General features: G+C 52.5%; 1 protein-coding gene and 1 long non-coding RNA gene across 2 annotated transcripts in view; one reads left to right on the top strand and one right to left on the bottom strand.

Annotated features, from left to right (window-relative positions):
- Nfatc2 (nuclear factor of activated T cells 2) overlaps nucleotides 1-25,799 on the bottom strand; it is a 95,236-nt gene that overhangs the window by 43,611 nt on the left and 25,826 nt on the right. Inside the window, 3 exon segments of the mRNA XM_033767068.1 lie at nucleotides 1,881-2,021; nucleotides 13,939-14,111; nucleotides 15,057-15,259. Coding sequence (XP_033622959.1) covers nucleotides 1,881-2,021; nucleotides 13,939-14,111; nucleotides 15,057-15,259 — 517 coding nt within the window.
- Nucleotides 3,253-4,740, top strand: LOC104858103. The gene is made up of 3 exons (XR_779049.2): nucleotides 3,253-3,458; nucleotides 4,048-4,280; nucleotides 4,710-4,740. It is a non-coding gene; the product is annotated as an uncharacterized LOC104858103 (long non-coding RNA).

Genomic DNA, 25,799 nt, shown 5'->3' with positions numbered 1-25,799 from the left:
CTCCCCCAGACATGCCTGGCAATGGAGGAGACATTTCTGGTCATTGTGATTTGGCACCTAGTAGGGAGAGGACAGGGAAGCTTCTGATCATTCTCCTTGCCCAGGTCGCCGCTCCACACATATCCGCTTGTGATGTCAGCAATGACGCGGCCGCAGGCTCCTGCTCCAGCGGCTTGGCTGTCTCCAGCTCCTCCTCTAAACCGGCTCCTTCTTGGTGTGCATGACATTTGTCCGGCTGACCTTACCAGTGCCCCATACTTGGTCTCCAGGACCAGGCTTCTGGGTCCTCCTCTCGCTGGGACAACTCCTCAGGTGCTGACGGTGACAAGGCACCTGGCATTCTCTCTGTGGCTCTCCCTCCCATGCTGGAGGCCAGCCTCGGAGGCCAGAGGTGTTCCCAGAATTTAATTCAGCTGTCCGGGACCTGCCTCCTTCATCTGGACCCTGCGGCCAGGCCCTCCTGGATCTCCTGCCTTTCAGTGGTGACACCCAGACGCATCCAGGAAGGTGCTTGAGTACGCCTGACACCATACTTTGGCTTCCAGAAGGGAACCCGAAACCCTACGCAGCCTTTCTCCACCCAACCACTGCTCTGCACACATCGCAGCTGGCAGGGTGCACACACAGACAGCACAGCCCCGTCTCTGCTTCATCGGCCATGTCCTGAGCACTTCCGGTATACGGCCAACAGACAAGGGCATCAGACCTCGCATAGCTGGGAAATGCAAAGCACGAATGAGCACCCATTCCACAGATCATTTTTTAATTTTAAAACACAAAGACTTGCTGGGCGTAATCCCAGCACTTGGGAGGCTGAGGCAGGAGGATCACTGTGAGTTCGAGACCAACCTGAGCTACATACTGAGCTCCAGGTCAGTCTCAACTACATAGTGAGACCCTGTCTTAAAACAACAACAACAACAAAAAAAAACCACAAAGACTTTTTTGGAATAGGATGAAACGATTCCTGACATGGGAGAAAGTTTAGTTTGGAGGTTTCTGGAAGATAATTTAGCAAAATGTACTCAAAGCCCTCAAAATGACTATCAAAAATTCCACTGCTAGGAGTTAAACCCAAATGAACACAGAAGAGGTACACCCAGAGGCCTGAGCACAAGAACATTATCACATTTCCATAGGCTTGAACCACCGGTGCTACATGCACGACTGCCCCACTGGGTGGCCTGAACCACTGGCGGTGCAACTGGATCTGATCACTTTTATCAGCGTTACTAAAAAAATTAATAAAAAGCTGCTCAATGGGACAGTCATGCATGTACGACTGGTGGCACAAGGTGACTGACAGGAAGACATACAAATTATGGCTGGTTGTGGACGTGTTAACTCAGCAGTGTGTGACAGCATGACTTATAATAAAGTACAAGTAGACAATGTTCATCGGTTTATGATCCACCTGGTGCTGTCACAGTTCCTGCACATGTATAACTCATTTAACCTCCATGACAACTGTGTGGGGTAAGAACACTTGTTACCATTCTACATGTGGGGAAACCGAGGCACAGAAAGGCAATCTGCTTAAGGTCACAGAGCACACAAGAAACGCAGCCAGGATTTGAACCCGGTGAACACACAGGCTTAATCACCATGCTATTCAGCTTCTGTCTTTCATGACAGAAAAATGTGTTTAAAGGTTTGCTGCTTTATGTTAAAAAAAAAAAAAATGTTAAAGAAACAAGGTTAACATCTGCCTTAGTTTCCATCAAAGCAACCGAGGAACCACTAAGAGCCACACAGTGGTGAACTGCGGCCCTCACAATCCTTGGAGAAAGTGAGCAAAAAGGAGCAGGGTGGGAAACTCCACACAACTGCTGTACCGGAAGAGACAGATCCAAGAGACAGCGCACTCGGGAACCACTGACCTGTGGTCTTCTCGGTGAACACAACTTTGGACTCGGCCGTGAAGTTTTGCCCCGTGAGGATCATCTGCTGGCCCCCATAGACCAGGCAGCTGTCGAAGTCCTGCCTTTCCACCATGGGCAGCTCGTGGGCGGAACGCTGGGCTGTGGGCAAGAGGACAAGAGGTCACTGTGACAGGGAGACATCTGCTCGCGAAGGGCAGTCCCGTTTCATAGCAGCCATGAGATGCAACATGCTTTGTCACCTGCCGTCCCCACAGATGTGGAACCACCACCCGTGACAACCAGGGACTCCAAATATTATGTTTTTGTAAGTGTTGGAGTGGTTTGAGCTACTTTCCTTCTAACTACACACTTTGTTTTCATGAATCCAGGGACACACACCCATTCTCACAGAGGGGAAAGGGAGTGAGAGTTTGACCTTGCCATCGGGGGCTCTTTTGTAAAGTTCCCCTCTCCTGCTGCATCTTCAGCCCCAGCACAAGAGCATCCTGCGTGCTGACCTTAGGACCGCAGCCCTGAAAGCCTTAGATGCAATCACCCTGGGGCCCACGTGTGCTTCTTAACATGGACTGCAGGACAGCCGGGGTCTGGCCCCAGGGGCAGGCAGCTCTACAACTCTCCCCGATCACACTGCTCCTGCCACACTTCCAGAATATCTTCAATGTCTCTCACCTATGCTTAGCACATGCCCCACTCTGAGCAACTGCACTTTGCTCAGAGAAATGTTCGCTTCAGATATACTATGGGGAGCTTTGCTTGCTTCCTCTTCTGGTATCTCTCCTCTCACTAAAATGTGCCCCAGGAGGGAGGAGCTTTGCCTTCATTCTGCTCTGAAGGCAGAGCCAATGCCAGGGCCACACTTAGCAGGAGGAGCATGAGATGGGTGGGTGGGTGGATGGATGGACGGACAGATGGATGAGTGCCCAGATGGATGGATACAGATGTGGACCGGGGACTTTCAAGTCTACTTATTTATATCCACCATGAGTGAAAGGTGGAGGAGCAGGAACCAGAATAACACGGATGCTCACAGCCACCCTCTCAGGAAGGAAATGTTAACATTATTCACATCTGACCGGGGAGAAACCCAAACCCAAGAGAAGTCAAGTCATCTACAGCTTGGCCGAGTGGTACAGGGCAAGGCTCAGCCCTGGGGCCTTACAAGCAGGCTTGCCAGCCCCAGAGCCATCTCACAGCTCCCTCCCGCCAGCCACTGGACCCCCGGGAAGGCAGGCTGCCTCTCCCTGGCAGGTGACAAACAGGCCCCAGCCACAGCCCAGGTCACAATCCTGCCTCCATCTCCACAGGCCCCGCCCTCTCAGCGTGGGCCCAACGGCCCGCCCTCCCTCTGAGTCATCCCCAGGTCCTGGCTTCCCTCCTGGAGCTCAGAGAGCCCGGCACAGGGCCAGCCCCTTCCATGCCAGGGCCCTGTGGACTTCCCCATCCGGGAGCAGCAGCCGCTGGAGACCCTTGGCCCAAACTTAACCCTTCCCTCTGGGCATCGAGCATCCCCTTCCCTCTGCCCTTGGGCTGCCGGGCCAGAGGTGGAGCAGGTCTGCAGCAGGCAGTATTTCTAGAGTGAGTCCTCCACCGGCCAGAGGCATCCTGACACTCCAGACACTCCAGCTCTGTTCCCACAGCCCAGCTGCTGGCTGGAGGGCTTCTTGTCTTAAGAGGCTGTAGGCAGAAGCTGCTAATTTCTCCCACATGGGCTGGGTTATTAATCCTCTCTTTCAATATTGGAGTTTTGTGATGACTGCCTAATTGAGCTGCCACAAACGGAGATTTACTAGCAGTGAAAACAGCAGCGCCAGGGCCTGGCTTTCAAGATCTGCCTTTGATGGAGCTGGGGGGGTGAGGGGGGGGCTTCTGGGCTTCTGGTGCTGAGGGTGGGTAGGGAGGTGGCGAGAGCGGCCCCTCCCATTTCACAGGTGGAAAACTTGAGTCATTGCTCCTGGGCAAGCCAGCCAAGGGCCTGCAGCCAGCCCAGCCGGACTGGCCGGGGCCGAGAGCTTGGCGCTCAGTGGGAGAGGGGGCCGGTGAATCACTGTGCACTGCTCCGAATGCAACTCATCCATTTCCCGAAGCAACCTCACAGCTTCTACCTGCAAAGCCTCACAGTCTCAAGCAGTGGCCAGTGCTGCATTTCCTGCCTCCTCCTTTGCAGGGAAGCATTTTTTTCAAAGAAGATTTAAAGAGAGAATGAGAGTCCAGGACAGCTTCTGCCAAGCTCATCTCATCCCAAAGCTCAAAGCACTGCCCGAGGCAGCAGAGGAAGTGCAGGGCCGAGGCCTTCCCAGCCTTCTATCTGCAGCCGAACAGGGACCCAGGAGCAGCCGTGCTCAGCTCGGGCTGCACACAGCACCAGCTGAGGACGTGAACAGCTGCTGGGACAGCAATGTAGGTACCAACCCCACCGGTCACTCTTTGTTGCGGGGACCACGCCGTGCACTGGCACTAGATGCCACTGGCACTCCCGCCCCTGCTGCGACAAACAAAACTGTCTGCAAAAACAGCTAGAGGTCCCCTAGCGAGGAAAGATACAAAACTGTCCCTACTTGCCAGCAACAGCTGAAGAGATTCTGACTTAAATGGTCTGAGGCTAGGACCCCAGTGTGTCTCCGGGAACACAGCCAGTTTGGTACCATTCGTGGCAGTGCCGCTGCTAGGAGGGGCAGCGCAGGGCACTGGGAGTAGCAGCAGGATATAGACAGGGAGTCATGAAAGCCACGGTCTGAATCCTGTATCTGCCACTGCCCTAGTGTGTGACCCTGGGCAAATCACATCACCTCTCTGAGCCTCAGCATCTCCTCTGTCAAATCCTAACAGGCCCCGATCTTAGGGGTCGGGTCGGCTTCACGCAGTGCCAGAGATCTCACACGCAAATATGTGGACCGGGTCAGAACACGGCTGGTGAAACATCTAAGGCCAACTGAGACGTCCAGGGATGGATACGCAGACCAAGGTGGTACTCGTACAGAGTACTTTCAATCACAAAAAGGAACAAAGTGCTTGTACTTTGAAAACATCCTGCTAAGTGGAAGGAATCATTCATCAGAGGGCAAATATTTAGGATCCCATTTGTATGATACATCCAGTCCAACAGGCAAATGTGTAAAGTAGATGGGACAGGTACTGGGAAGCAGGGAGAGGGGAATAAGGAGGGACTGATAATCGATACAAGATTTCTTTTCATGGTGCTGGAAAAGTCCCAGAATTAGCTAGAGTTGGTAGTTGCGTAATACTATGAATGTGCGGTTAAATTGGTAAGTTCCGGGTTGTGTGTATTTGGACCCTACGAAAGTATGTGACATAAGATAAAATCAGCCTATGCCTAGAGCTCTCTAAGCACTCAAGAAACTGTAATCTATATCGTCATTAACCATCTGGCACAGGAAGTCCGGCCGGCAAGGTTAGTGACACCCAGCGCCAGAGCATCCGGAGAGTTAGCCTTGTCACCAAGCCTGGGCGGCCGCTCCCACACACTGACCCAGGCTACCACTGCGGCTGCTGTGGTTCTTGATGGATCCTCATCTTATCACCCAGGTTTGACCCTGACTGCTGGACTTTCTCAGAGTGTAGCTCCCCAGCCATCTGCAGCAGAGTCCCTAGCTGGGGCAGGTGTTTTAATGAAGCCGAAGCCACAAACACAGATGCCTCCCCAACACACCACACACACCACACACACACACACACACACACACACACACAGTCCTGAGCTGCTTAGGCAGGGACCAGACACTTGCATTTTGACTATCTTTCCAGGTGACTCATTACACTCACTTATTTAAGAGCTGAATTCCACTAGTCAGAGGCCACCTGAGGATGGGGGACTGCTCCCCTGCAGGCCCCAGCCCTCAGAGAGCCCAGAGCAAAGAATCCCATTACCTCTGAAAGAGGAACTGGGGAGAGGCAAAGAGCAACCAAAACAGCCTGTGGGGGCCCTGTGTCTGGCTAAGGCAACTTCTACCACCCAGGGCCTGAGGGAGGGCTCTCAGGAGGCCTCCGCAGCCCTCTACCCTGTCAGCCCCAGTGACTTCACTCAGCTCCCCGTTCCCTGGAGAGTCCAGGCCAGCCAGACCCCCAGCCCACAGTTTTCTAACCAGAGCTGGCCTAAGCTTAAGCAATCCTTGAGGCCCTGGACTGGGTGAGGGGATCCCTGCCCCTGCGTAAGCTTCACGGTGGCCCTAACAAAGTGACTTCCCCAGCCCCACGGCTGCTCTGGCTCCCGGCACGTCACAAAGTGGCTCCTGGCTTTCGGATTTTATGAGCTCTGAACTCCTAGGTGCCGTGGGTTAAACCCGCCTATGTCCCCTCTTGTGCACACAGCGGACTGCTGCTCAGCTCCACCAGGGAGAGGCCCTGGCTTGGCCCGCAGCCCCACCTGCGTCTGGAAATGGGGTGCTGTCTGCCGTCTGCCCCGTCACAGGGCTGGGCCGCTGGAGACATGTGGGAGAGGCTGGCTGGGGAATGTGCTTTCTGCAGAGGGGCCAGTTCTGTCAACACCAGAAAGCACCTCATGTCCCTGGCTCGTGATGAACACATTTTGTTTATATGACAAAGCACACACGGCATGAGGCAACGCAGGGATGCGGGCCAATGGAAGGGTGCTGCCGTGTGACTGCCCAGGTTCAAAGCCCAGCCCGGTGACATCCTAGCGTCGGCAATCTGGACAAGTTCCGTCAGCTCTCTGCGCCTGTTTTCTCACCTATAAAATGGAAATAATCACAGCCCCAAAATCACAGGGCTGTTTCCAGATTAACAGGGATACACAGAGAGCGAGTGTCACTTCGTGGGGGCTCTAGGAGTGGTAGTTTTGTTTATTTTATTGCTACACTCCAAGAGACCACAAGGTGAGGAGTTCCATTCTGGAGTCGAGGACCCGAGCCTTCCTGAGGAGGAGAAGCTGTGTGAGAGCTCAGAGCTCAAAGCTGACACACGGGCGGGGCGGGGCCCAGACTGTGGGATCCACCACTCTGAACGACACCTGGCACAGGCACCTGTGGGAAAGCTGCCGCCCCATGCAGCCCGAGAGGTCCCCCCTTCCCAGTCAGCAACTGCCCACGCACTGCCCGGCCTGGCCACCGCTCTCCCACCGCTGTGAGCCCTCCGTGTCTCTGTACCAGGTCCCTGTGCCTGGCTGCCAGCCTGGCCCAGCCCCAGGGGGAGCACAGCAGACAGGCCCTCGGCCTCCTCACTGGCCGTTCCTGGCCAGCCTGGGGCAGTGGTGGGACAGAGGGACTCTCTTCTCCCGGAGAGTGGCTCACCGCCTCTGACGAGCTGTCCACACACCCAACACAAGGGTGTGACCTGCTGGGTGAGGACCAGCTCAGCCTCCTCCTACAGAACAGGAGCTGTGGCCCTAACCCTCCACACTGGGGAACCTTAGCTCAGCCCACGTGGGCGGCACCAGGGACGGGACAGGAGATCTTGCTCTCTCCTTAAGCAGATCAGTACTCCGCCAGGCCAGTGGAGGTCAAGAACATCCCCAGGTCCCTCCCTACACATAATAAAACTCTCCTGAGGGCTGTACAAAACCCTGGTTGACTGCCTGGCTCCCTGGTCCCCGCGGGACCCAGGGGGCCAGGGAAAGGAGAGAAGGCGGCCGCACTGCCCGGCTCCGTCCTCCCTGCGAGCCTTACCCGGCTAGCAGAGACGCTTCTGAGGGCAGTGCTCTGTGCCCCGGTCCCTGGCACATGTCAGAGCCAGGCAAAGGATTCTTGGTCATTCTTTCTGCGTGAGGACAGTGAAGAAGCCTTCTGCATGGGTCTGAGTGAGGCCAGGAATGGGAAGGAGGCTGAGGGGCTGCCGCAGGTGTTCGATGCCGGGGAATCTGGCCTTCCCGCCTGGCATCCCTGGCTTGGTGGAGGGCCAGCCAGGGAACACTGTCAGCCAGCCCGCCGCCGCCCCCCAGCTTTCCTGCAGGCAGGCAGGCTCTCCCCTGCCACACTCCTCGGCCTCCCACTCCGCACCCGAGGACCCCTCCTCCACTCTCAGGGGTGCAACTTGCTGCCTGTTCACCTGCAGCCACCAGTGTTGTCAAACTCCCACAACCACCCAACCATAGAAAATGAAGTCCCCTTCGCAGAGCTACGAGGAGGGCCACGAGCACGAAAATGAGATCAGTCCACACGGGGCCACCTACCAGAGGCATGTGGGTCACCTACTGTGATCGCAGCCAGCACTGACCGCTGGTCACTCACACACTTCATCCCCACCCCAGTGGGGAGGTACGGTTGTTACCCCCATTCCACAGATGAGGAAACAGTACAGAGTGTTAACTTCGCCAGGACCAAGTGGCAGAGGCAGGATTTGAACCCAGGTCATTGGCTCCACAGCCCAAACCCTAACTGCTCCTCCCCATAATGAGATGCGGTTGCTCCTGGTGTTTTATGAAATGTGGCTCCTTAATCACTGCTCACAAATCTCCTTGCAGAGCAGAGACTGACAAAGGCTCAGCCAGTGTGACCTCTGCCCATGGCCCAAATTTCACCCAGGACTTCCTGCTATAGTTTTGGAGGAAGACCATGAGCTGCTGTCTGATTTACAACCAGATGACACAACCCCTCCCTTTCCAGCCCAGATTAATCTGTCACTTGTGATGTAGCTCATCCTGCAGGCCTGGGATTCAGAAGGATGTGGCCAGCACACCCGGCTTGGTTGTGTGACCGGTCTGTGCCTCCATTTTTCCCGTCTGTAAAACGGGAACAGACACCAACTACACGGTGTTCTTTGATGAGTCAGCAACAACACAGGAAGTGCCTGGCACAATTAGGTGGCGGCTCAACCCCCACGCTGTCCTTCACCTGCCCCTGTCCTGTCCCTCTCATCTCCTTTCTTCTTCCATTTGGCCTTCGAGGGTTTATCAGCATTTACCGTGTACAAGGCATTGTGCTAAATCGCCTTTAAACTAGAAATTATTTTACGCCAGTACCCTATGGAGAACCAGAGGCTTCTTATTGCACTTAGAATTAAATCCAAAGTCCCCAGCTTGGTCTGAGACCTCACATGCTACCCATCTCCCACCTCCTTTCACTCCACAGTCTTCACGGCTGCTTCTCTTCCCAAGCTCGGCCCTGCCTCAGGAGCTTTGCACTTGCTGTTGCCTCTACACAGACCACACTCCCGGCTGGCTAATGCGCTGTCTCTTTCAAAGATCCTCCTCCAGCTCGTGTCGATTCCCCACCCACGGGCCACCAACCCATGGTCCCTGCCGCTCTGTGGTGACATTTTGCTCTGTCGCAAACGCTCCCTTTGGTCATTATTGTCTGTTTTTCCCCACAAGAATGTGACTTTGAGAGGGCAGGGACATTATTCTGTCTGCAGTTGACCTCCAGTGCCCCACGCAGACGCAGCAGTGGCAGGAGATGTAAGGGTAGGAGTCGGGGAAGCAAGCAGCTCCTGGTTTCCCAAAAAGATGGAGCAAAGGACCACACGTCCACCCCAGCACGGTGCAGCCTGGCTCTGCCTGACACCCTACGCTGAGCCCATCGGCGAGGGATCACATCCCTGAACACCAGCGCTCCTAGGGGGAAACACAGGAGAGTATCTGGGCTGCATTCAGAGTGCACTGGGCCCAAGACAGTGACAGGGGCCAGTTCGGCCTCACCAAAATAGTGATGCTCACAAAAATACATCATTTAGAAAGTAAGTTGCACAAGGGGGAAAATACTCATAATGCCTCTATCCGGCAAAGGATTCACAGCTAGAAGATAGTTAAAAACTGCTATAGATCAACAAAAAAAATATCAGTGACCTAACAAAACATTTTAAATGAGCAAAAGATTTAAATACCCTGCACCAAGATGATACACAAATGGGCAGCGAGCTCATAAGTAGAAGCTCAGCATCACTCAGATCAGGGAGATGTAAATTAAAACCACAGTGAGATCCTATTTTGCGCTCGTGAGGGTGGTTAGAATTAGACAGGCAATGCCAAATACTGGCGAGGGTGTGAGCAGCTAGCTGGGGACACCTTTCATACGCTGTCACACAGACAGCAAAATGGTGGAGAAAACGCATAAAAGGAAACGAACTTTTAACCCCAGGACCAAGCAACTCCCTCCTAGGTTTTCACCCGAGAGAGTTGAAAGCCTGTGTTCGGAACAAGAATGTTCACAGCAGCCTTATCTGAAATTCCCGAACCCTGGGGATAAACCAAACTTCTAATAACAGTAAACATACAATTGTTACATTCCCACACGGGGTGATAGAAAGAGAAGCCAAAACATGCAGTTGGGGTTGGGGCAGTGGTTGAACAGCAGCACCCACCCCATCCATGACCTCAGAATGTCCCTTGTTTGGAAATGAGATCTTTGCAGATATAATTAAGATAAAGATGGGGAAGAGACTGTTCTGGATCAGGGTAGGGGCTAAATCCAATGAGTATCCTTAACAACAACTGAAAAAGACCCATGGAGACAGAGGAGAGGAACCCGAACACCAGCAGCCTCAAAGCTGCAGAGACCTCACAGTCTCTCTCTCAGTGCCTTTGGGGAAGCTGACCCTGTGCCTCATGACTTCCGGCCTCTGGCTCCCAAGGAGACAGCACCTCTTGGTTTTAAGCCACCAATGGGAAGTGGTCACGAAAGTCTAGGTAACGGACATCGGGCAGGGGCTCAGTCACAGCAGGAAGCAGAAGTGACCACTGAGGAGAAGCAGAACGGGCCAAGGCAGGTGCCAGAGGGGAGGGAAGGCTGCCAGCTGTGAACCACAAGAAGTTCATCTTGGGACACCAAGGGTGTCCCCTACGATCTCAGTCACGGGAGGGCTGGTATCTCTCTGCAGTAGAAGGGTAGGGGGTGTAAAAGCTCAGCAGAGTCTCAGCAAGAAGAGAGGAGGGAGCGAGGGGGAAGCTAGGGCTGCTCTGGGCAGCACTGCAGCCACGGTAGAAACAGCAGTTGGAATCCTGAGTTCCAACCTGCAAAGATGAGGCTGGCCTCCAGCATGTGGCGTGCAGATGAACAGAAGGAAGATCATTTCTAGGCACTCACACTGCTCTCCAAAGAGAATCTGTGGTTTTCTATTAAATTCTAAGAACTCACCCATGTTTCCCAAGACAGTATGTAAAAGGCACTTCCAAAGTAAGTCAGCCTTGCAAGTAAGCACCCGCCCACCCTGGGCTCTTCTCAGCCACTGCCTCCCACCAGCAAGTATACACTAAGTGAGTTAGTAAATATTCACTGTATACACACTGTGTCAGTCTGTGTTACTCACCAGTTGTCAACAAATATGTGTTGAGTATCTCCCTACAGATGATACAGTAAGTCAACTGGGGAATAAATATTTGTGGAACTAGTGGGCACTGGTCTTAGAAAAATAGGACAAAGAAAGAAATAACAACAAGATGAGATTCTGGGTGAGGAGAGTGGCCAAGGGGTCACACAGGGTGGGCTGCAGGAGGGGGTGCATTACAAAACCCAAGAGAAGGTATTTCACAGAACTAGAAAGCAGGAGAGCCTGGCTCTGCCCCTACTCACTAAAAATGGGTGAATCATTTTACTAAGAAAGCCTCAGTTTCTTTATCTGTCAGAACAAGGTAGGTGGATCAGGCAAATGCTTTTTATAAAGAAAAAAAAAAAAGATTTTCAAGATTCACACAACTTTCTAACACCCTCCTCATGGGAGGTCCCTGCGGTTCAACAGTGATCCTTAGTCTCAGATTGACGTCAGATAAGCCAACTTGAAGAAGCCAGAGGGAGGAACCCGGGCCCCAGTAGATGGTCCCTGCTCAAGCTTCCTGCTCCCCACCTTGCTGCAAACCACAGCCTGGCCAGAGAGTGAGTCATTTGCCAGAAAGAGGAGGCCCTCTCTGCTCAAACTCCCCCAGAGCACCGAGAGCCTGTATTTCCTTCCAAAACATCCTGAGGTGTGGGAAACCAAAATGTGGCGGGGCAGACACCGTGACCAGCATTTGAGGGGCAGGGGTGTGGCCCACTGAGCAGAGGAGGGGAATTCCAGGTCCCTGTGCTGACATGGTTCTCAGTATCTGTGTCCCTGCCACCTACTGCTGGGTTCCTCTCCCTCCTAGCTCAAAGTACAAACCGGCCACCAACTCAGCTGATCCTCATCCTGACCAGAAATGCTAGATGGAATCCAGGGGCTCCTTCATTCATTGCCAAAGACTAACCAAGGCCAAACTCTGGTACTCTCCGGAAAAAAGGGGCCCTTCTCTCCACCCTGGCTTCTTCTCAGAGCGCCGGTCTTGTTCGCCTCCTCTGCATAACAGTTGTGTTTTCTCTTTGCTCATGTGTGGCTCAAGAGCACCTCAGATTAATAGTGTCCATGTGAAAAAGAACAGTGGCCGTGTGCCTTATGTCACAGAATATTTTTAATTTCTTGCCATTTTTTATTGTGTGTGTGTTTGTGTGTGTGTACAGGGGAGAATGCACCTAGGATTTTGTGCATGCAAAACGCTCACTCTGCCCTGAGCTATCCCTCTAGGTCAGTTGCCATTTTTAAAAAAGCAAGAGATTCTTGGCTTATCCTTTAAAATCAGAAGATTCGGCCACGCTGAGTGTGAGCTCCCATGTGAAAACTTGGGCTGTGCTGGGTGAGTGGAGCCCGTGTGGGTGGGGAATGCGCCATACTGGTCTCCAACCTCCTCTCCCAAATGTGAACCGTCCACTTGCTTCTCCCCTTCCCACCTCCCCGCTGGCCTTGTTATGCCTCATTATGGATAGATGTCCAGGACACAGACCAGGAAAACCCCTGCAACATAATTTAACACAGAACGTGATTATAACAACATAAAATATCCTTAGACTTTAAAATCTACATCTCAAAAAGCTTCTGTTTCTGAAACAGTATTTTACATTTTTCTTCTTTTTTGGTACCGGGGATCAAACTTGGGACCTTACACTTGCGAGGCAGGCGGCAGAACCACTGAGCTACATCCCCAGCCCACATTTCTCCTTCTTTGTGCTTTAGGAAATAATTGCTAAACTTTAAAAGTACAGCAAGACAATAAGCTTTGTCGTGTCTCACCGCAAAAACTCACAACAATTATTTCTCTTCTGAAAAGTATCTAAGAACAAGCTCCAAGCTACTTTCAAAGCCTGGAAGAACCAGGCCAGGGGTCTTGCTCGGTGCCCACTTTATACCAGATTCTGAAAATCTTCTGCAACTGTCTACCCACCGCGTGGGGTCCTGATCTTCAAAACACTGTCAGCTCACTGAGGACAGGGAAAACGTCTTGCTCCTCTGTGGCTGCCTAGTACCTGGTGTGGCCCCTGACACAGGCACCGTAGTGAATACCCAGTGGAAGGTGTGGGCGGGGTGCAGTCCTTGCCTGCACAAGCTCAGGTTCAAATCCCAGCCCTTCCCTTCCCATTGTGCACACAGTTACTCTATCCTGTATGTTTCCCTCCTCGTCCATAAAATGAGCATAAAGACCCCAGCCAGCCCAAGGACAGCTGCTGAGTTTCCCACAAGCAACCAAGCTCCACAAACGAGAGCTGCTGTGACATTACTGTTACTTCTGCTGAAAGCGAAGGAAAAGGAACAGGAACACCACATATAAAAAACTCACTTCACATGCATCTGCCCTTTCAAAGACTAGAACGACATCTATACATTTCCAATATTCTAAACAAAGCTGTAGGCTGCTCACTGCCCATTAGCCAGACTGTTTTTTAATTTCCTCTGAGGCCACACAACCTTCCACAAGTAAATAGAGGCAGCGACAAAACCTGCATGAGTGCACCATCTCTGGCCCCTCTGATCATCTTGAATCAACTTCTCTATTTACTTTGCCACGTGAGGAATGGAACCCAGGACCTTGCATGAGCTAGGCAAGCGCTCTACCACGAGGTAGGTAAAACATGGGTTCTTTATTTCTTTCTGGGGGAGTGTGCTAGAGATGGAGCCCAGGGTGCATGCTGGGCACGTGCTGTACCCCTGAGCTGCACACCTCCCGCCGAACCAACCACTCATCCTCCCTGTGAGTCCTGTGTGTTTTGCAGGCCACCTGGGTACCTGCCAGCTGCACCGCCCAGAGCACAGTCTCACAGCTAGGACACTTTCCCAACAAGGCCCTGCCGCGCAGAGCCCCACTCACAGCACTCGATAGGGTTGGATGCCGTCTGCAGGGAGACGACGCGGCCGCTGGACTCGGGAACGTGGACCCGGAACACCAGGCGCACGCGGGTGTTTTTCCTGCCGATGTCCGTCTCGCCTTTGCGCAGCTCGATGTCCGCATTCCGGAGCTTCAGGATCCCTGCGCAGTCGATGCTGCCGGGAGATCAAGAAGCCCATTGGGAACTGATTAGCACTGGGAACAGAAGCAACCGCCCACAGAACTGCCTTGCGCAGTCAGCCAAAGTAACAGCCAGCCCCAGCCCACCTTCAAGTACTCCAGCCGGAAGTGAATACCGAGACGGAGATTAACAACAACAACAAAAAGACAAATTTACAAAGTAATTAGAGAAATCCCCCGGCTAAAATCACTTCTCCAGGGAAATTTTTCACTCAACTCCTCTACTCTCAAAAGTATCTAAAAAACTCAAATACGACGCCAGTGATAACCATGGACTGCTCCGTTGGTAAGAACACTGCACCAAGTTTAATCTCTGACTGTGTAAGGGGAGATGCACACAGAGAGATTTAAAGGTCAAAGGGAATAATATACTCAAGTTGCTGTCAAATGTCTCGGGGAAGAAAAAGAGAAGTGGTAAATAAAGAAAAAGTGGTAAAGCAAATGTGAAAAGCATTAACAATTGGTAAATCTAAATGAATGGTACTCAGAAATTCATACTTCCTTGCAGCTTTTCTGTAACCTAGTTTATTTTCTCATAAAAATATTTTTTTTAACTCCAACACAGGCGTGCAGTGTTTGCAAACTTTTTAGCCACAGGCACATCCACTTTGTAACTTTGATTGCTCTGCATGCATCTTTACTCAATCACTTCTTTAGGTAAAACCAAATGGTTAAATGTACATAACTTTAACCTCATAAAGCAACAAGGTTCAAACATGCCTGTGTATTCTTCTTCCCAAGACTCCTGAAAATATTTGCATACAATACTTTTAAAATAGAAACTTTTTTGAAAAGCTTGAGTCACTCACAGGCTTGGAAACTGCAGCTCCCATCACCTCCAAGAGTCCTCTCTCCCAAATCCCACCCCGGGCCCTGCTTGCTTCCCAGAAAGACCCACCGCCCTCCGCCACAGGCCTTACGTCGCCCTCATGTTGTTCTTTGGCTCCAGGGGGACCTCCAGGACTTTGGTGTTGCCCACGATCTTCTCGTAGCTGGTGGTAGTGACCGTCTTCCCTGTGATCCGGTGCACCTGGTAGAAGGCGTGGGGCTTAAGGATCCTCTCATCAGCTGTTCCGATGAAGATCTGAAGCCCCAAAGGCTTGTTTTCCATGTAGCCGTGGAGCTGGAAGAGGAAAACACAAAATACGCAGCGCGTGAGGACTCTGAGATAAGAGGGAGCAGGAGAGTAGGGATCGCTAGACGGTCTGCATGAACAAAGAACCAGAAGCTTGACGTCCCTCCAGGCTGGGGCGCTGGGACAAATGACAGAGATCCCCTCTGAAAGAGAACATTAAGCAGCCCTGAGAAGCAGCACCGAAGACAGAGTTGCATCTATGGAGAAGCAGCCAGGAACTGTGGTTAACTGCGGACGGAGGTGAATGGGCATGGGTGGTGTGAATGGTGGTGAGGGCAGAAAATGATCTAGAAAGATAAAACAGAGCTCTTAGCTATGCTTGCCCGGGAAGGTAAGAAAAGAAGAATTGTCACTGTTTTACATGATAATATTCCAGTTAACAAAGTTTTACATTTCAAAAAGAAAAAAAATCAAGAGAGGACTATTATCTTTTTTTATTCATTATAATCTACATTAAAAATATTTGGAGATGGGAAAAAAATCTGTGGAATACACAACAGGCAAATAATTACCATGCAGAACACACAAAGAGCGCCTACAAGTAAGTAAAAGACGAGATTCCTTGGCCATCGTAATTAAAACTGAGTCCCACTTCTATCAAATTTTCCCAACACCTTCTCCTTTTGAAAATCCAAATTAACACACTATCCAGTTTCTCAATACCTTTTGCCTCGGTCTTTTTCCCACAAATATGTTTCTTCGCTTCCACAAAAATTCCTACCACACAGTAGGCATTCCGGTTTGATGTGGCAGTCCACAGGGGTGAAAAAAAAAGGCCATGAGCACAGAGGTTCATTGTAACTTGTACACAGAAAAATGCGAATTAAACAACCAAAAGTCACCATTTTTCACCTGTTACACTGACATGAATGTAATATGCGATAATATCAATGCTTTGGACCCTGAGGTGGAAAGGGTGATCTGCCGCAGAGAGGAAAAACTGGCGTAACTATGTTAAAACGTATGGGATCTGCAGCTCCCATGAAAATACTCATTTAAAAATAGACATTCCATGACCCAGAGGTCACCGACTGGTACGCACTCTGCAGAAACACTGTGCCTGCAGGTCTGTACAAAAGTTTATGCAGGAGTTTACCACACAGACATGGTAATGAACAAGCAGTGATATATACTGTTCATTTCTCAGAGGTCTATAAATGGACCGAGAAAGATCTAGCACATATATTTTTGAAGAAAAAAAATGTGTCAGAACTTACAAATTAAGAAACAATGCAGGCCAGTCATTCAGTCACTCGTGGACCCAACCGGAAAAGGTAGAAGAGTGGGCTTCGACCTGACCCCACCAAGACCACCGCTCGGGATGGTGGATGAGCTCAAGACTGAGAAGGTGATCAGAGGACTCTGACTTCACACACCATGATAAAAGAAGAAAGTACTCCAGGGAACTTGGGAACTTTAATGAGTTTAAATATAACATACATGGATATATACTATATATAGTATATCATATATATATAGTGTACACAGGATACGTATCATGTCCTCTAGATACACACACACATACACACACACACACACACACACACACACACACACACATAGTTGAAGAAGCCCAAAGAAGGTCAAGCCAAAAATTTGATAAATTCCTGCCACTCCCTAGCAGAAGAAACCCTAACCCAACCATTTACACTCCTTTGCGTGCGTTCCTGTCTCTGAAAACTGAAGGAGGCTAAGACAAGTTAACTAAGACATCTCCCTTCTCTGAAGTCCTACAGAACCTCAGCGGGGCCCCCTGTCACCTGCTACAAACCAAAAGGTGCCGGAGCGATGGATGATAACACAGGGTGTACAATGGCACCACACAGCAGAGCCATCGGCCACACCTGTGCACTAAACCAGACTGAAAGTAAGGGTCAGTTTCTGAGTCTCACTGGCCACAGCCCAGCCGCTCGCCAGCCACGCATGGCTAGAAGCACAGACACAGAACATTTCCCCATCGCAGGAAGTTCTGCTGGACACGGCCCACCCTGAGAGATGGAACTCTAGTGCTCCCTTCTAATACTAGGCAGAGATGGCTGGAGTGGAATGGAGCAGAACAGAGTGCCGACCTCTCTCACAGTGCGCCGGCTGATACCACGACACTCACACAGGTGTCTGGTTCTCATTCAAGAGGCGATCCGTGGGTAAAGACAGAAGCCCAAGTCAGAAGCCTCTTATCTGAGGATCAGGTAAGTTCTCAGGGGCAAAAAAACAAAAAGAAGGGCAACACTGAAAAGAGATTTTGTTTTCGTTGGTTTTGCTTTGCTTTGGAACCCAAGATAAATATATTTTCTCATCTCTCCTGGATTTACCACCATTGGTGAAGACAGCTTCACAGAGTCACGAGACAGGCAGGCAGGACAGACTGAAGGCCGACAGCCCACGCTGCCACTTCCTCCCATGACAGACAAGCAGAAGGACCTGATGGGTGGACACGTGGGAGAGAGCCAGGAGCACCTGGAGAGACATCCGTCGTGGCCACACTGCTCAGTGTCAGTCCAACCACTTCTGTCCCCTCCCCTATTGGCACACCGGTCCAGGCCATCATCGCCTCTCCCTGGGGTGAGCAACACCCACCTGTCTCTTGCTGGACTGCAATGATCTTTTAAAAATGCAAATCAGACCCTGATACCCTCTGCTTACAACCTTCCAAAGACTTCCTGTGGCCTTAGAATAAAATCCAAAGTTGGAAGCACCTCAGTCTTTGAGGGTTCCCATAGCCTCTGCCTCCTCTCGGCACCCCGCCAGGCTACTGCCAACACCAGCCCTTGTATTCACAGGACACACCAAGCGCATCCTGACCTGAGGACCTTTGCACAAGCTGCTCTCTTTGCCTGGAGCATTTTTCCACTTTCCACTTAGCTTTCCTATCTTCAGCTCTTTCCTGGGCCACAGGATTTACATGCTCCCCATGCCAGAGCCAGTTCTTCAGGTCTCACATGAACCAACTGCTAAATGTTGAGGAATTTTAAGACTCAGTTGACACCACTTTGGTCTCTTGAGTATAAATTACAAAGCGAGGTTTTTCTTTTTGCTGGGGAATTAAAGGTACAGCATTGACACCACTGGAATTCTGACCTCCTCTCCACTGCACCTGCCTCATTTTGTTGTTTGATTAGTCTTTCTCCTGAGTATAAATTTCACAGTAATAAGGATTTTGGTCCTTCCATTCCGTTTGGCCAATAATCAACCACGAGGAAGTCACCAGCCCTAAAGCAGCCACTCGAGGCACCTGCCTCCCTCGGGCGACGATCCGCACATGTCACACAGCCCACGGGGCACAGGTCAGTTACTGCGCATTTCACAGGGAGAACGTGGAACGCGTCTGTGTCCGCGCTGCACAGTGAGAAACTGCCCCGCCCTCTCCGGAAGGTGCAGGCTGTGCCCGAGTCCGGACCTCTCCAGGCTCATCCCGGAAGATCCCCACTGCTCTCGGAGGGTCTCAGAAGAACAGCACATGAGTAATGAATGGAACTGTACTGTATACCTAGAATGTACCAATAAATTCAATAAAAAATAAAAATAAAAAAGAAGAGCACACGGCCGCTTACTGGCTTCTCCCAAAGTGCGATCGAGGTTTTGTGAGCAGAAGTTGATATCCCAGATGACACAGTCTGGCTCTGAGGTCCCCGATCCCTGGTTGTTCCTTGTAGTGAGACTTTGGTCATGAGGCCCCGGGTGGTCCTCCCAGGCCTCTCTAACTGGGTAGCCTGGGCAGCAAGGTCGGCTCCCGACACCTGTTCTGACACAGCGCTCCGTGACGTCCAAGGCAAAAGCTCTGCTCCCTGCAGCCACGGGGGAAGCACAGGGCTTCTGCTTCCTGGGTATTCCAGGCGACTGGAAGACGAGGAGCCTCGATAAGGAGCTCTATGTGTGCGCGTAGAACACCCCGCAGCACTGGGACACAGCTCCCCGAAATGCACCTTCCCCTCACAGGGAACCCAGCGAGGAAGCCGCAGGTTTGAGGACAACGCAGGTTTACCCTGCTCCTTGCCAGCCTAGCCACTTGGAAATCAGATCTGAGGAAGAGCAAATGATCTCTGATTTAGACACCGCACCGCTCCCTCCCTGTGGCCTCCCTAAGTGGCACCGTCTGTTCTGGTCCCAAGGGAAGCTCCGCATCTTTCCTCGGTGAAGGCTCTTCTGCGTATCCCAAGTGCACAGAGGCACAGCTCTAAGACAGCGCTCTGCAGAGAGCAGCTTCGTCCTCTCTCCGGTGACAGAGAGGCTGTGTGACCTGTTCACAATCCTGCAGCGCGTAAGCCAAGGGGGCGAGCGCCTCCCCACCGGCCTGCTCCCCAGGCTCCTGGTGCAGACGAGCCCGCTCGCCTGAGTCTGGATTCGCTTTTTCAGCCAGGCTGGTCCGTCCCACTCAGCCACTCAGCCAAAGGAGGTGAACCGAAGCGCCCTCCATGTCCACATTATTCCCTTCCTGAGAAACTTCGTCCAACTCACCCCAAGCTCTGCCCCTACAGAGCAGCAACTGCCTGCTGCAAAGGTGAAAGGCATCCATGCCTCCTGGTTCTCCTTTTCTTTGTCAGGAAAGCGATATGGTTCATTTGTGGTAGGAAAAAGTTTTACAACACGCTTCCAAGTATGCAAGGATTTGTGCACAACTCTCCAAACTTTTCCTTTCTCATTCACAGTGGATCGTCAGTTTTATTTTTCATATTACAACTGACACACAATAACTGTATATACTTAGGGGGTACAACATGTGCTGACATCGCAGGGAGATTAAGTCGAGCTAAGGAACAAGCTCATCGCTTCGCATGCCGGTTTTCTTTTCTTTTTTTCTAGTGAAAATACTTTAAATCTACTATTCTAGCAATTTTGAAATACACCGCTGTGTACAACAGATCACCAGAGCACTCGCTGTGTCTAACGGAAACATTGTACCCTTTCTTTTCTGCACCTAGATGTGAAGCTTCACGCACTGTTTCTGCTTCTACTTTAGTGTGACTCTTTCCCCTCGCCATTAAATCCTGCCTATGAGGCGATCCCAGACCACCGCAAGCACAGATGCCCCTAACTTACAATGGTCACAGCCCATGAAAAATACTGCAAGTAGAAAGCACATTTAAGGGCTGGGGATTTAGGGGACCTCAGGCCGCCTCAGGACCACACTCACAGCCTCTGTCTGTCTCTGAGACAGAGAATCAGCTCATACACCACTCGCCCAGGGAAGATCCAAACTCAAAGTGTGGCTCCACCGACGGCTCTACTCTCCCGCCAATGTGAATGAAAAACCCTAAATGATGCTCGGCAAGTCGGGGCTGCCTGTGATCTCAGCCAATGACTCCAACCCAAAATGGGAGGCTGATTTTCACGCTGGCAATTGGCCAAACAGTTTTGAATTACAACCAATTCAAACATTAACCAAGTAAGATAGCATTTTTGTTGGATTTGGAATGTTAGAAGTTGGAAGCCCCCTCAAAGTGCTGCTCTGAAGTCCGGTTGTAAGCTGGGGGCTCAGTAGGTTGGGTCGCAAAAAGCCCATGGGAAGAGGGTTGTAAATCCCAGCACCACACACATACACGGGGAGACCTTACACACACACACACACACACACACACACACGTGGATCCCGGATTCCACACTCACCAAAGCTCATACCTGCCACCCTGGCCCCACACCTGTCCGTGGGGCCGGGAAGCTTGGTGCACAAGGCCTCCCACCCCAAGCCCGGGCTAGCGTCCCACACCCACATCTGAGCCAGGGTGGGGAACTCCTCCAAAGCCTCCCTCGGCCTCAGCCCATACAGGTCCTCCTCAGAGCCTTGTCAACACCGCCTCCCGTGACCACTCAAATTCGGCTCCCAGGCCTCCTCCATCTCTTGCTTCTGTTCTCTGGTCTTCCTGCTTCAAGCCTGGCCCCAGCTACACAAGGTCTACACTGCACGGTAGCTAGAATGCTCCTGGCTGCTGAGCGTTGGACCTCGTCACGGCTCTGCTCAGATCCCCTGTCAGCAGAGCCATCTCACTCAGATCACAGAGTGAGTCTGGCTGGGGCTGGTGATGCTCGCCCGGAATCCCAGCACTCTGGGAGGCCGACAAAAAGATTAAGCCCAGCCGGGGGAACTTAATGACTTCACGAGACTGTCTCAACGTTTAAAAATGAAAGCAGGCCGGGGATACAGCTCAGTGAGAAGGCCCTGGCTTCAATCCCCAGCAACACAAAGAAAGAAAAGGCTGAGGTCCTACCCCGCACCGAGGACGCTATGCACTACGCAATTCACCCCTCCCTGCCTCCCCTGCAGCCTCAGTGTCTGCACACAAGCCAGGCGCGCGCCAGGCAGGCTTCCGCCGGTCTCACCTCCCCTCTGCCTGCCCTCTGTCCGTTCGGCTGTTGCAGAATGACCCCCTACCAGGGGGAAGGGGGCCTTCCCAGGCCACCCAAGAGTGGCGCCACAGCCTCCTCACCCTCGTCCACCCAGCTGTGTCGTTTTGTGTGGCCACCCCTGTGGCAGGGTGTCCTCCCTGTCCTCCTGTTCCTGCACGAGAGCGTCAGGGCCCAGAGCCCAGCGGCTCCTTCATCCTATTCCCAGTTCCACACCGCACCACTCCAGAGGGAGGGCGGGCGGGGGACACAGGACAGCCACTGTCTCCGCAGACCTGCCCTGTCCGGGACAGCACTGTAATGCTGACCACGCGTGCCTGGTCCACAGTGACCTCTGTGTCACAGGGCCTGCCTGCTCAGGGTGAGCCGGACACAGCTGGCTGGACAACGGCACCTGGGCCGCCTGGCTCCCAACAGCGGTGCCAGCTTCTCCAGGCTGCCATGGCAAAGGCAGCCGTGCAGGCGCTCTGGGCCTCAAGGCCTGCAGGAGCGTGCAGTGGTGGCTGGGGCATGGTGAAATCACACAGAGTCATAAACACAGCATGAGACGTTTCACACGGGCTTGAGAACCAACCAAGTCCGTTCGTCTTAGTTTTCTAAATTAAGAATCAAGTCATTCTATATTTCTCACATCACTGGAAATTAAAAACAGACATATCTACCGCACAGCGAGCACGATCACTGGAGAGGCTTCATGGCCTGAAACACGCTAAATTTGTTTCCAATTACCATGTCCACACCAGAAACCTAGACAGCAGCGAGGAGCTGCACAGCGTGGGCCCAGTGCTGCAGCGGACCCCTGGGTCTGGACAGAGACACGGGATCCTTCCCCAGAGACTCGGGCTTCCCCGTGGCTGCCGCTCCCCTCCCGAGCAGCTCTCTCTGACCGGGGCACGCCTGAGTCACACAGGGTATGAGTCCTCCAACCCTGGACAAAGCACGCAGGCTCGCAAGGTCACCCTCTGGATACAGCTGGGTTTGTTTTGTTTCATAGAAGCCAAACAGATACTCTGCAAGCCTTCTGCCTGCATCCTCCTTGCCTAGAGCCAGGGCAGCGGTGAGCTCGAGAGTGTGAGCCCCGGAGTCTGGCCGTCTGGCTTTGCATCCAGACAGCAGCACCAGTCGTGTCCTGGGAAGGAAATCGGTTCTCATCACTGCACCTCAGCTTCCTCCCATGTGAATGGGGCTGAGGAGGGGGACACACCCCACGGGGCTATTGGGAGGACTGAGCAATCATGTAGAAAGTATGCAGTAAGCACCCATGTATGTAAACTTTCCTTCATGTTCTTTCTCACGGGGCTACTCCTTCAACAGGTCAAGTTTATTCCTACCTCAGGGCCTTTGCACATTCTGTTCCTTCAACCTAGACCATCCTTTCCTTGGGATTGTCCACGGCTAACTCGCCCTGGTCCATTGGGTCTCAGCCTAAATGCAAGGTCTCCACTAACTAGACTGGCTAAAACAGGGCCTCCGCAACATCTTCCTGTTTATTTCCTTCTCTATAGTGGTAATGTTACTCTGTACATTTGCTTACCATCGGTTTCCTCTCCACTAGGAGGCAAGCCTGTTCCTCCCTGTGCTCCAGCACCCTGGATGGGACCTAGCTCAGAGTAGATGTTCAATAAATATTTGTTAAATACAGAAATGAAAAGATGAAGTCCTGAGTGCCTACGTGGATCAACAATCATGAGTGATTCATCCTCCAGCGGCCCCAAGAAAAGCAGCCTATTCACGTCTAGAGGAGAGTCCTCGATTGCAGTCTGCCTACACCCCCTGCACCTGGAGCTGGTCTGCAGGAATGTGTCTCACCGTGAAAGACACACTGTACTCCAGGCCAGTTACACTGAAAGTCAGAAGAGGAGACAAAATTGGGCTGGAAAAATGAAGTTTACAATCTTGAGACTGTGCCGAGGGGAGAGCACAGCAACTCAACAGCCTCACGGGGACGGTGAGGCAAAAGAGAAGCAGGAGCAGGGTCCCTGCTGCGCAGGCCAGACAGAAGAAGAGCGCCCTGGGAAACGATCCTGGGGCTCTCAGGGCACTGCCCGGCACGGAGGAACAAGGAGACCACTATCTGCACAGCTGCCTGGGCTCTGGGGAGCAGGGACAGGACTGCAGACGTGGAGGGACACGGGTAAGCAGGGGACCCACGGGACCCAACAGTCCCTGGGGTGGCAGTGTCAGGGTCCCCCAGGGACCAGGGCTGAGAATCACAGGGCGTCAGCCCCTCGCGAGTCCATGGGCGGGGCAGGCTCAGCTCGGTCCACGCCCTTGCTCCGCCGAGGTCGGCGCGGGCCCCTCCTCTGCTCCCACCGAGGACGAGCCCAGCAGTCCCAGCAGCGCGCAGGCAGGGCCCCTGACACTCAGGGCCGCCAGGCTGAGACAGGTGGGGTCCTGCCCTCCCCAAAGACTGTGGGTCTCGCTGGAGCCAGTCCAAAAGTTCTGAGTCACTTTCGCCAGAGAGGGGAGGACGGCGAAGGCAGACGTGAGGTGTACCTTTTCCACTCTATTTTGGGATTTTAAGATCTAATTTCTTTCGCTGCGCAGGGTGGGTTTTGGAGGTTCTCCGCAAAGCTCTGCGCTCAGAGCGCGGCCAGAGGGCGGGGCTGAGCAGGCAGCGTGGGCCCTGGTGTCCGCACCTCGCCGGCATCACTCGGGAACAAGGAGCCTGTTCTTGCGGGCCTGACTTTCATAAACACAGGGAAGCTGGACACTGGGCTGCTGCAGCCTGACTCACCCCTCCGCGGAGGCAGGGCGGAGCCCATTCATCCTGCTCAGCCATTCATTAGGCAGGAGCCTCTCAAGGAGGGCCCGGTCTTCAGAATCCACAGCGCGCGGCTCTCCAGGAAGAGCGGGCCCCTCTGTGCACGCGTGACGTGACGTCTGAGACCGCCTTGTCCTGAGCCCGGGTCACTCACTGAGAACAGAGACCCTGTCTTCCAGTCCGGAACGGGGAAGGGCATGGCCAGGAGCCCCATCTGGGAGGGCCCTTCTCACCGCGTCCTCCCCGGTCCGCTGAGAGCAGCGTTCACCCGGCTAAGGCTGGGGCCTTCAGGACCAGTCACCTCCTGAAGGCCCCACCTCTGAATGCTGCTGCTGAGGATTAAGTTTCCAACACAAAGGCACATTCACACCCTAACAATGATAACATCTGGTGTTACCATTATCCCACAACTGGCTGAAGAAACAAGAAGCTAACGAGATGTGGGTACACACCAGTGTTCCCAGCACCCTGGGAGGCTGAGGCAGGGGATCACAAACTCAAGCCCAGACTGGCCAACAGAGTAATTTAGGGAGATACCCTATTCCAAATTAAAAATAAAAAGGGCTGGGCATGCAGCTCAGTGGAAAGGCCCTCCTGCTCGTCTCTCCGCCTCCTCCCTCCTCTTTATCCTACACGGAACCTCCGTGCACAGCTATCCAGGTTCTCTAAAGCAGATGAGGTCATCTCGTTCCCCCCACTCGAAACCATCAATGGCTTGATGCTTCTTCACCAAGTCCTACCAGGCACGATTACGTCTCTCTCCAGCTTTGTCTGCCTCAGTCTCTTCCCTTATTCACTGCAAGCAGCCACACAGATGCCCTTGCTATTCCTCAAATAGTCACATACCCCTGCCTCAGGGCCTTTGCACTTGCAGTTCCGTCCCCTGATTCTCACCCACCTCTTTCCTTACCATCATTCAGTTACCAACCTAAAGGGACTCGTCCCTGAGGAAGACGCTCCTGACAGCTCCAACACAAAATAAGCCACCGCCCTGGCACTCTCGTGAGTCACCTTTTCCCTTGGGACCATGCATCACAAGCTAAAATGCTCCCGTTTATGGCTCAACTCTCTCATCTGTTACTCACTGGAAGGAACACACCAGGCAGACAGAGACCTTCTCTGCCTCCTTCCCAGGACTCCAACAGAGACGCTTAGTAGGAAATCAGTGAGTGTTCTGTATCTTCGAAATATTCTACAATAAGCAATACCTTTAGAAGAAGAAGAAACACTTCACTAAGAAGTAATCCTAGCGGCGCCTTGCTGAGCACTCTGGGCCTCCCCGCCCACCCTCCCCAGGCTCCCAACATGTCTGTCTGCAACAGCCAGCAGCACAAGAGACCCCACAGGGATTCTGCAGAGGAGAAACTGAGGCTCGGGTCCTTTGGTGCTCGACCTCCCCGCAGACTTGCACCTGAGCTGGCAATG

This window comes from Fukomys damarensis, unplaced genomic scaffold (assembly GCF_012274545.1).
Source record: "Fukomys damarensis isolate Sample0158 unplaced genomic scaffold, DMR_v1.0_HiC HiC_scaffold_22, whole genome shotgun sequence".
Lineage (NCBI taxonomy): Eukaryota > Metazoa > Chordata > Mammalia > Rodentia > Bathyergidae > Fukomys > Fukomys damarensis.
The sequence above is the reverse complement of the archived record's forward strand: the minus strand, read 5'-3'. Positions and strand labels throughout refer to the sequence as shown.